Source organism: Falco rusticolus, chromosome 4, assembly GCF_015220075.1.
Source record: "Falco rusticolus isolate bFalRus1 chromosome 4, bFalRus1.pri, whole genome shotgun sequence".
In the NCBI taxonomy this organism is placed as follows: Eukaryota; Metazoa; Chordata; class Aves; order Falconiformes; family Falconidae; genus Falco; species Falco rusticolus.
Genome location: NC_051190.1, coordinates 14,022,667 through 14,035,039, shown reverse-complemented (window position 1 = coordinate 14,035,039; position 12,373 = coordinate 14,022,667). Strand labels below are relative to the sequence as shown.

General features: G+C 37.1%; 1 protein-coding gene across 2 annotated transcripts in view; it reads left to right on the top strand.

The window, feature by feature from the left end:
* The window catches only part of CFAP20DC (CFAP20 domain containing), an 84,229-nt gene that overhangs the window by 54,229 nt on the left and 17,627 nt on the right, over positions 1 to 12,373 (top strand). For both annotated transcript variants that reach the window (XM_037387139.1, XM_037387138.1), the window contains exons 14-15: positions 3,940 to 4,143; positions 10,910 to 10,971. In XM_037387139.1, the coding sequence (XP_037243036.1) occupies positions 3,940 to 4,143; positions 10,910 to 10,971 (266 nt within the window). The remainder of the gene's footprint in view (positions 1 to 3,939; positions 4,144 to 10,909; positions 10,972 to 12,373) is intronic.

Below are 12,373 nucleotides of genomic sequence, written 5' to 3'. Positions count from 1 at the left end.
TTAATAGAGTTCTCTATTATTAAGTTCAAATATTTTTAATTAAGAAAGAAGTACAGCCCTCTGGGTAATATTGCAAGCATGTAGATAGCTGGTAATTAAAGTTTTCCGCACGTATAACTACATTCAAACAATTCTGAATAAATCATTTGAACCTAGAAGAATGCAAATGTCATTATATATATATATAAAAAAAATCTCTTAAACAACAGGTTTTGTCAATCTAGCAAAAGTTTTAAGCGCTTAATAAAAATACTTTATGATAAGGAAGGATATACAAAAAGCTAGATAAGCTTTTAATTACTAAATGAAATACTAATTTTAGACAAATTTGAGTATTGCAAAATTACTTCTTACATCAGAAGTTTCTCCTCAATTACAAAGTGAACTTAATTTCAAATTTAGCTACCAAATTCTCTCTTTGGGAAGTGGCTAAGACAATATAAAATTTGTGAAGAGGCTTTTTTGTAATAGTCATCTGAAGCTACAGAACAAGTAGTCCAAACTATTTCTCCATTATTACAAGGAGTTTATTGTACAGGATGGTTAGCACAGAAAATTGTCATGACATCTATTCTCCTTTCTGAGTATGGTATTTCTGGAGTGAGACCATTACAAGAGAGGAAAAAAAAAAGAAAGAGAGATTGACAATCTGAAATAAGCTGGAGGGGGAAAAAACAGCAAATGTTTTGAATTGTTTTGTAAAAATTCCAAAAATCTGTGCATCTTTCTTCATAGACATAAAGGAAAAGACAGCAGGTTTGGGCAATGTTTTGGCTGTATCAAAAACAGAATAAGAAAAATGTTCTTTCTATCCTTAGTGCTTTTATTCTGCACAGCCCTAGTTCATGCTGTCGGTTTAATGACTGCATGCCAAATGCTTCTTATATGAAGCAAGAAAGATAAGCCAAAAGCTTCTCTTATAATAATCAAATAAATGCAGAAGATTTCTCTATAGCAAAATCAACAGGAAATCAGCATCTTCAGTAAGATCAGTAACAGTTATAGTAGCTGTAGATCTGGTAGAGTGCTAATATATTGGAGCAAAGCAGACTTTCCAGATATAAAATAGCAAGTTTCATATGAAGTGAACAAATAACGAATAGTAACTGAGCTAATAACATATGTTCAGTAAAGGATCTAGAGAAAACGTCATGTATTAATTCAGGATTAAAAATGGTAATAATAATCTCACTATTCGGGAATGAAACTTGGGCCTCAAAAGCCAGAGGTAAAAAAGGGGTGACAGCTGTGCTAACAGCTTCTGTCATCTTCCTATCCATGTACAAAGTGGCAGACTCCATTTATCTGGGCCAAAAAAGTAGCCTCGGAGTACTTGAGGTGATTCCATAGGAAAAATGGTTGCAAAGACATTTGACTTAAGAATTTGAGATACATAGTAAAAAATCAAAAATGTTTGTAGTAGGCTGAAGAATTTATTGTCTTTTTCACAAAGATTTGCGTATTTTCACATGCAGCTGTTTCTATGTGAGTGCCCTTCAGTCATAAATCCTTTTTTATGTGATAGATTTACCTGCTGATTGTCAGCTTGTAGGCACACTTCCCATCAAAGGTGGTTTACTTTGTTATTTCAGTGCTAATTTTGACTGGTTGTTTGCAATAGCTGGCTTTAAGCGAAATCTAATATCATGGTAGTCAGAATGAAACATCAGAAATCTATGATGGAGTTGCTACTCCCAAAAACTTAATGTTGAGCAGCAGTCTTTACTGAGTGGTACTTAATTTCTTAACTAGAATGAAAAAAGGAAATGTTATTCTACATACTATTGCGACAGTAGCTGTTGATTGCTTTCATGGCACCCATGAGGAAATAAAAATATTCTACATTTTTTTATTCTAAAACTATTTTTGCAAATACACGGTAAAGTATTCTAGATCTTGAGGTGAAATCAAGGTTCTGTTCATTGCATGGTGCCATTATGTGTATTATTAAAAGGGAAGGGTTTCTCCATTTGTCCTTGATCCAAAATTCCCTTCCAGTGTACATCATATTGCACACCCTGTACTTGGAGTTCAGCGCTGTGAATGAATCTATGAGCATATCCCCAGTTAAACTTCTGGAAGGGAAATAAGTAATATATTATCCTTCATTGTCTGGCTTTGCTCCGATCCCAGGGACAAAAAAAGCTGGCAGGCAAGGGGGTCAGATGGACAACAATGCTTTTCTGATTCCCAGAATATACAGTTTTTATTAAGGTACATGGAACTCCCTAAAACAGAATAAAGTATTGTGTGTCACTGAATATAACCTCCTTTTTCAGCTGTGTCATACAACCTTTCTAGTGAACACGAGCACTTTGCATGTGAAATACTAAGCAATACGTGTGAAAATCTAGGATATATACATATCTTTCTGCATGATTTCCTTAAAATAAACACGTCTATGTCCAATATGTAACATCTTTTGTGGGCTGTATACATCATACCTTTGTGGAGCTGAATAATAGAACCTATATAATTTTTTATTAAACACTTGCATATATTCCTGAGTGTTTTTAAAAGTGCAGGTTTTGTGTGGCGTCATAACCTGAAGGTATTGAAAGTTGCTGTTCTGTTTCTCTTCCTAAGATAAAGCTGCAGTTCAGGTTTTCCTGCGTCTCAGGTGTGACCAGTTCATGATTACAAGCCACACAGAAGACTGAGACATGTGTCTTGTATACATAGGGAGGAAGCAGAGGAAGTTGTAGTAATAATTCTAGCGTGTGATATTTCAATGTGTCTTCTGATGGTAAGGTGACTTTTGTACCCCCTAAAGACACTGAATTGTTACACGCTGGATTTCATGGCAGGAAAAGCTAGCGATGTTCGTATCACTAGCAGGGCTGACGTGTGTGTGTTCCTGATGTCTTCAGTTACCCTGTACCTCCCCACAGCAAAACAGACTGTGAGATTGCCCCTTCTACCAGGAATATGATAAACTCCTAGTCTAAAAGCACTGTTCTCTTCACTAGAATCAAAGCACTGTCCCTTTTTGGGATACTCTTACATAGCATCTTGCAGCCCACTGGCCGTACTCCCGTCATCTAAAGCCTCTGAAGTCCTGGTCCCTACTTGGATTCACTTTTCAAGCAGAAATACTTTGCAGTTCCATTCAGAACCAAAACTAGAGGCCCTGAGTATTAGACCTGTTTCTTTGTGAAACAGCAATCTATGTAGGCCCTTTAAAGAAGGGAAAGATCTTCTTAAAGAAGGAGTTCTTTGTACAAAGATGTTGCCACAGCAGGTTGGGTGAACTTAAACAATCTTATCATGAGGTTTTGTGTGAGCTGTGAGTACAAACTCCAAAACACTTCATGTATTTTTTTAGCTTTTGGCCTGTGGATCAAGTTTGATACAATTAGAGTTACATTAACAAGTCAATCAATGAGTACAAAGACAAATGAAAATACAGTGATGTTTATTTAAAAATCTATTCACAAGCAAGTTACCAAAATAACTTAAGATTTAGTGCTGACATGTAACTTTCCAGAGAAATTTTATGCTGTGCTTCACAAATAACTGAATGTTATGTTGATGGTGTTTATGATACTGTGATAACTGTGTGATTGGGTTTATTTCAAGATTTGCATTTAATGCTTAAGCAATTTTAGCTGCTGGATTTCTGAACTTCTGAAAGCTTGCTTTTGTCTTCTGTTTTTAATTGCATTGGAACAGCAAATTCACTAAACACCCTGGATCCAAACTGTGTCCGTAACTGTGTTTGTGTTGTTCTTCCTTCCTGTAATTATGTGTGGATATGCTTCATCTTCATAGCTGAAGAGAAGTCTGATAACTAATATTTTCTAGTAAACATTTTGTTTCTCTTTTAGTTTTGTAGCTTCTTGTAGATTCCCCAAGAGATTCTCCAAGGTGTTTGTTTCATTCATAGATTCTGTTCCATGATCCTGTCTAAACTGTTGACTTTTCCATTTTATTTCACAGGAGTATGACTGGAAAAACTACCAGTCAAGTAGGCTGAGTTCATCTGAACTACAGATGCTGGCTAGCATGAAGAGACAACAAAATGAAGAACTACAGGGTACTGGGATCTCACATGGGCTGAGCGCATCACAGATAGGTAACTGCAATGTTAGCATAAGTACAAGCAGTGATGACACAGCAACCTGGAACTCTGCTTTCCCACCAGTAAGTCTAAACCCACAGTATTTTCTCTATATGGTTCCTATCGATTCTGAGACTCAGGGGTCTTGCATATTAAAATCTCTTTGAGTAGCTTTGACATTTAAGATATTGTTACCAAATGTTTTTTAGAACTTACCAAGTAAAACACGCAACCAAAACACATGCACTTCCAGCAGGTTTGGTAGTACCACTGTGGATAAAGAATAAATCTGTTATTTATATTCCTTCTTAGAATCCTGAATAATCATGTAGGCTGTACAGCTTGTCACAATAGTGGCTGACAGCCTGCAGGTATGTGATATAGTACTTAAAAATAGTTCTGAAATGAATGAAACCCAGATATACCAGTCAGCAACTGCATTGCAGTGTTGGTAATGGGGAATAATTGCTTCTTACAATGATAAAGTCTCATTACTGGAAAGCTGTTTAAAAGACTGAAGCAGGGGAACAGTGGCAAAAAGCTGCAGTAGTTCTGAGCACTTAGCCAGTGATCCTTCTATATTTTACACCTTGTATCATTATTTTTCCTGGTACAAAGCAGTACAGTATCATGCACAGCTGTGCTATGTGCTATTGTTACAAGAAGCAAAGGAGTATTTGTTACAGTCTACCAAAGAGTATTGACTGTATGAAATCACAGAATAACGTTTCAGCAACTATGTAAAGGTACTTGCAGGAGCTGCTGTAAAACTAGGTAACCTTATACTCTGTATCTCAACAACATAGTCCTTACTTTATTATAGGTGAAAAAATAATAAACAATCAGTATGGCTTAAGTAAAGCACACAACACAACTCTTAGAAGCAGATCCATTGTTTGAAAAGTAAACACTGCTGTGTTGCCCCAATATAAAGTATTGTAAATGCTCTAGAATGTTAGGTGCAAGTTGTCTGTAGGGATCTATAGGGCCCAAGTAGAGACTTGTAGTTGCAATCTTCTGTAGTGAATGACCAGCACAGCGTTGGAACTTCGTGGTACGCTGATAAACGGAGATTTCAAATGAGAAGAGATCGATCAGTGTGTAGATAATCATAGACATAAGAACTTGGTTCAAAGAGCAATATTTTGCAGGATATCAGAGAAACATTAGTTGGATTTAACTATTTGAGATACATCAACATTACACATTTAGTTGATTTATCTTATTTCCAATACATTTTCTCAGTACTCACTAGACAGACTCAAACATGGTGTAACTGCAAGACTGGACAAACGGAACTCAATTAAATAAAAAGAATAGCAGTCTCATTAATTTTTTAGTAGTTTAATTATAAGGAAATTTATAAGAATATTTAGACACGTCTTGTTTGGTTAATACAAATTACATGAGTAAAACAAAATGAACTTTTAAAGTAAAATGTGCTGCTCCAGTATTCAGTGAAGCGCAATGTGATTGCAAAGACAATTCTTTGATCTTACTGCCTTGATCAGCTTCTGAAGTTTCAGACTAATAGCATCAGTCTAAAAAATTATTTAGATATAATAGGTTAGTCATTTAAATTTTAATTTAATATAGCTGTAGTTTTCCATAACAGTCCTTTGTCACCATCTTCCTCTACATAGATCAAGTATAAAAGGCAACAGGTCTTTGACAGAGAAATTTTTCAGAGTTCATTCAGTTGACTGAATGTTGGTGTTTTTTACACATATGGCATTGTCAGGTTTCTCCTCTGCATTTTGCAAGGTGAGCACTGAGGTTTTAATACTTAATGTCAAGAGCCTCATTTCCAGGAAGAGATAATTCAGAAAGCAAACCTAATCTTTCTCAGATAAGAACTAGCAACTTAGGCCCTCACTACAACAAAGACTGCTGAGATTCAGCTTCCACACACTTTCCTACCCGTGTACCTTTGCCTTTACACAAAGGGACTCTGTACCAGTGCAGTGTTGGTTAGTCCGCAGTATCTATCGATTCACTTTTTATTTTCCTTCCTGAGATAGCTGCCCCAGCACCAGCTATTCATGGTATGAGTTTTTGGAGTATGGACTTCTGTGTTTAACACCGCTTGATGTCACTCTGTTCCAGTATTTGGAAAAATGCAGAGTATTCATGTGAGGGTGGTAATTCATTTTTTAGACCTTTAGTATCTAACAAGGCTATAAACAACATTTATTAGTGAAGGTGATTATTTAATCACCCTGAGTTGTTTTAACACAGAAGCTCTTAAGAGAGTAGTTTGGGGCATTCTTGGAATGGTGGTGTTAACTTTTAGTTTATTTTGATATGTTTGCAACATTTCAGAAGACTTTGAGAGTAGTGATGCTGTGCCAGTACTCAAACGAGTTGCTGAAATGAAATAGTGAATGTAGACCAGTTTGTGATCATTGTCAAATCAGTGAAAAGTCTGGTGTGGGATTCAGTTAACAGAGATTTACAGGGTGGTGATATGGTTAATGATAGTCAAGATCATTTTATAGAAAATACGTTCTGTTCAAAAAATCTAATTTTATTGATAAAGTTACAATTTATAAGGGAACTGCTCGGATGTAACATGCTAAGACCATTGTACATACTTGTTTAAAAAGGAGCAAGGTTCCATACTAATAAAGCACACCTTGAAAGAATTTAGAACTGGTCAGCTGACAAGTATCAAAAGCAGTCAGAGGGATGGACTTCATGGTTCATTCAGTTCTAGATCTGATGTTGTTCAGTGGTTTCTATTGGTGATGTAATTAAGTAGCCTGTGATATGCATATGATCATGAATTGATCTCATTCTTCCCTCTGGCTTTCAAATCTATGGATCTGGCAGATAATTTCGTATAGCTGTTTTCAATGATTCCCCACGCATAGAATACACATGTGCAGTGAATGTGTTGCTGTATGCACAGGCAGTCATAACTGAATGTTCAGAATACAGCACATGCAAAGGTTGCTCCTGCTGGATTGTAGTCTTCTGCCATGCGTGGTCTTGCTGTAAGACCTAAAATTGCAGTATCATAAAATAGTTTGGGTTGGAAGGGAACTTTAAAAGTCACCTAGTCCAACCCCCCTGCAGCGAGCAGGGACGTCTTTAACGTCCTCAGAGCCATGTCCAACCTGACCTTGAATGTTTCCAGAGACGGAGCATCTACCACCTCTCTGGGCAACCTGTTCCAGCATTTCACCACCTTCACTGTAGAAAAATTTCTTCCTCATATCTAGTTTAAATCTACCCTCTTTTAGTCTAAAACCATTACCCCTTGTCCTATTGCAACAGGCTCCGTTAAAAGGTTTGTCTTCATCTTTCTTGTGGGCCCCATTTAGGTGCTGAAAGGCAGGAAAGGTCTTCCTGGAGCCTTCTCTCTTCTCCAACCTGAACAACCCCAACTCTCTCAGCCTGTCTTCATAGGAGAGGTGCTCCAGCCCTCTGATCATTTTTATGGCCTCCTCTGGGCCTGCTCCAACAGTCCGTGTCTTTCCTCTGCTGAGGACCCCAGAGCTGGACACAGTTCTCCAGGTGGGGTCTCATCAGAGCAGGGTGGAGGGGCAGAATCACCTCCCTCAACCTGCTGGCCATGCTTCTTTTGATGCAGCCCAGGATACGGTTAGCTTTGTAGGCTGCGAGTACACATTGCTGGGTCATGTCCAGCTTTTCATCCGCCAGTACCACCAAGTCCTCTGCAGGGCTGCTGTCAATCCTTTCATCCCCCAGCCTGAGAAAGTCATTGTTTCTTCAGCTTCCAGTTTTTACCAAGAAGTGTTCTTTACATGTATATTTATTCCTTATATGTATTATGTAAAAAACGTGTAAAATAAAATCAAATTTGGGTTTATGTCTCTGATCTTTAGTACCACCGTCATTTGAGTCAAGAGTATTTGCATGCAAATGATCAATCTTCCCAAAATCAGATGTACAAACTGTGGAAGAGTTCATATACATATATATCTATAGCAGTCTTGCAGTTGTGCAGGCAAATGATTTTAGCAGTGCAGTCTATAGAAAAGAAACAAAAGTAATCCTCATATTGTAGTTTCAGAAATGAAAGACAGCTTGAAATTCTTGTCATTATTAAACTTTCATCCTTACATGTGTTTCCAGGTTGTATCTTTCTGATTATTTACATCAGTAGTATCTATTGCCTTCTCTTATGTTCTTCAAAGATAAGTAAGGAGTATTTTTATTGCAAATTTTCGTTCATTTTGTACATTTTTTTTCCCTTAGTGGAATCTATGGCAACAGCACCACCAGAAGGCAGCTTTTTGTGTGTCTTTCATTTTGAAATACCTATGATGTTTTGCAAGGCAGGGCAGGATATAATCATGCTAGATAGTGAACTTATGTATCAAAGTAATATTTTATATATAAAACACATTTTTTGTGAGGTTTGGGGTTTTTTTCATCACTTGCCTTTGTTAGTCTGATTTCCAGATTCATTGAAAATCTCATGTTACTAATGAATCTAAGAAACCCTTCTGAATATAAAGGCACATAGATCAATCATATTGCTAAGCTGTGGTTGGAACAGATGTCCTTAAACAACCATAAAATACAAAAAACATATAAAATACTAAAGCTGTATTTTTATATCCTATGATAGTTTACCAAGAACTGAATATATGCTGTCAGGAGAAATCATTGACATGTAAGTTGTTTAGCAGCTGCTGTAAACTATGACAGCCAAAAAGGAATAAAATAGCTTTGAATATTATACATTACCCAGCATAGCTATCCGTTATAAATATGAAAAACTTCTACTTTAAAATTAATTTATTTCAAAGGAGAATTGTAAACCCTTGTAAAATGTGCATGGGGCACAGTTCCAAATCAATAATATGGGTATGTAGAACTAAGTATTTTAAAATACTTTATTTGACCATCTTACTTGAATGTTTTCTTCTATCTTAAGGTCTATGAAATTCCATGTTAGCTTTGCAACAATATGAAAGAGACAGTTCTGTGGATTGCGGGGTATAATGTGAAGTGTATACCCACACATATACACATTATCCAAGAAAATCTGCAAAGTTTGCAAAATATTCTTGCTTCAATGCCTTGCTTTATTCTAGAGATCCAGTTAAGACCTTCCTGCCCTGTCAGGGAAGTGGCCTGTTCAGCTTCAGCTGTTTCTACAGTTCAGACACCACTTTAGATATAACACAAAAATTTTGGAGAAAGGTCATATGTAAGAGAATTCAGCATATGGTCCCTGATTCTTAGTCAGAAATGCAAAGGAGAAGGAAGGTTCCTCTGGACTGCTGGTTGATATATCATAGAAGCTTGTACGGGTATAATGCTTCATTAGCAGAATCCAAAATATGCTCACCACTAAGCACTAACTTTCAAGTAAGGAGTACTCACAGAGAAGAAAGACTTCTTGTTCCCCAATCAACTTTCTAAATATAAATTCAGTCACATAAGACTTGATCTGCAAAATATTTGGAAGAGTACTTCCAGGTTCATACCCAATTTGTGGAAGGTCTTCTGGCCTCCTTTGTGATGTTTCAGAAAAGAAAGCCACTTAACACAAAAATGGTCTGGCAGAACTGAAGTCTGACAGACAAGAGGAGTGATATTTAAACCCAGAATTATTCCAACTGAGAGCTCAGTTTGACAACCCCTGGAGGGATCTGTTCACATCAAGTCAAATTGCAAAACTGAGGCAGACTATTCTTTACTATGAAATGAGACTTAAAATTATTTAGACAGATATTCTGGTTCATAGACTGACTAATTCACTTTCTGTCTCATCCTCAGTCTTCCACTAGCCGTCATCTGGGAATTGCACTATCCACCACCAGGCAGTGATTCATATTTGGCAGTAATTAGGATGTCATTCATCCTCAACATATATTTTACAACATGCCTCCCCACTTCCTGAAACCATGAGAACATAGTCATTTTTATATTGATTTCCATAAAAAACCTGCTTTCATAATGCTTAATATTTATTTTTAGCCTTTCATGTAATAAATTGCAGAAGTATTGTTAATGTAAACTTTTATTTTCACTTCTTTTGCATTTGCTTCAGTGATTTCTTTAGAACTGGTTTTGGGGTGTGTGAAAAGGGTCTTTTCTGGAAGCACTACATACATACTGAGAGCAAATTTATTTCTGAATTTTAGAATTCTTGAATTTTTATACCAGTTTATGAATATTGATCTATCTTGCAAATAACTGGGTTTAATGCCATAAACCAAATGTATTTTTAAATCTTCGAGGCACGCTTTGAAGACAGGGGAAACTCTTTTGTCTGAATATTCATGCAGTCCACCATTAGCTACCCATGAACAGCTTAATCCAGGTTTCAAATTGGCAGTGCCATAGAGAATTATACATGCTTCTGCAAACTTCATTCAGGACTGCTAAGATCATGGTGCTTCTGAGGAGAGAGGAACCCTGCCTGCCAGCCCAGTATCTCTGGCTCAGTGTTGTCGAGTCTTAAGACCAGCTGGTTCTGCACAGATCCTGCTGAGTTCCTGCACCACGCTCCCTATTCCTGTGCAGTCCAGACTTCTCTATCAGACAAGACTTTGCCACTCTTCCCTCTCTGAAGTTTCCTGACTCTGTCCCAACACTGTCACAGGCAGCAAAGAAACGACCAGGTGGTTGACTCCTTAATTCATACATATTTCCATCCAGACAAGAATTATCTATTAAGTTGTACTTTTGCACCGTTAGGATCTGAATATCCCTTTTTAATTTCACAGATAAGAAAAAAGACCGTAAAGTTCTAATATCAGAAGCTGCAAATGTGTATGCTCATGAAAGATCTCATACATACTTCTAAACATTCTGAAAGAGTATTTGCAAAGTTATTTTCTCACTATTATTTTTTATTTTCCATAGCCCGTCAGTCAGGAGCATCACTACCAGAAAGAAATGAGCCCGCTTTCTCATTCCAACCCACGGTAAGATTCCATTTATAGCCCAGGCAGTAAGGATTCAGTTAGAGTGTTCTGAATATTAAATGTGACATTCTTTGATTTAATCTTAAATCTCTTTTCAATTGCAACCTCCTCTCAGAGGTCTTTACTATTACTCGTTTTAGTCATTGTCTGCAGAATGTCTGCCTTGTCCTGGAACACGGAACAGAATTCTGCATGTTTTGGGTGTACTGCTGCATATTTAAAGTAACTGACACAGGCCTTGCTCCTACATCTGCTTTGATGCGTGATTCAGCAAATCTTCCTCATCTGACATACACACACTCTCATCTGTTTCTTTCTCCCTCTCTGCTTTGAAGGCTTAGAACTAGAATTCTGTATGTGACTGTAGGTGTCAGGGAATCCATTTGTTTCAAAAGATTTTAATGTTACTTATTTAAATGGGGTTTTTCAGTAGATAGCCCAGTCAGGAGAGGGTGTTACAACACTGTGGGATGGTTCAAAGGGATCCTGTCTACAGCATATTTTGGCTGTCAGGTTTTTAGCTTGATCTGTTTAGCTTGGAATCAGCAACAAAATTCCTGTGCCTGTATTATAAGATGAGGTAAAGACAAGGGGAGAGTGTGGCTAGGGAGAAATAATCAAATGGAAACAACCAAAATTCATTTTCCCATTTCAGAACTTCCTTGTACCTGTGAAACTCCTTCACTTTGACAATTTTGGAACAGCCTGAACAAGAGGTGTACTTACTTTAAAAAGTGATCCTATTTCACTTCCACTTGGTGTCGTTAATGGGGATTTTGCTTGTCCAAGTTCTAAGTGGACAATGTGTGTGTGGGTTGGGAGGGAGGGGAAGAGAGAGCGTTACAGATACAACTTCTTTATCTTTTATCAACAGTCTGAAGTGTTTTATGATACCACACTGCCAGTCAGTTGTGCAGGTTAATATGCATTTCTCCTCACACAGATGGTTTCAGTCACTTGTCTCATTTGCCATCCACATTTTTATAGATTTAGAATCTTCTTGTTAGATTTTATGAAGTGAACACTATGAAACTTGCTGTGCAAGTTCATCCAAATGCATCAGTTATTGCAACATGCAGCCATATGTTTCCTAGTGCACACAATATATTACTGGAGTTAAAGTATAATTCTGGATTCCTGTTCCCTTTCACATGTAAATCAAAGTGCTTATGTGGGTGTTAGTTATCAAAGGAACCACCTCTGTCCTTAGGAATTGTTACAATGGATGAAGTGGACAGAGACACTTGACTATAGTCCACAGAGTAAGATATCAGGTACCTTGAGACTGACACTTTGGACTCTGTACTCCAGAATCAGTTTCATAATTCTGGTGGCATTTGAATTGCCTATATTTTAGTGCAAGCTACACTGTTTGTCTTCTTTTTGCCCATACATTGGTTGA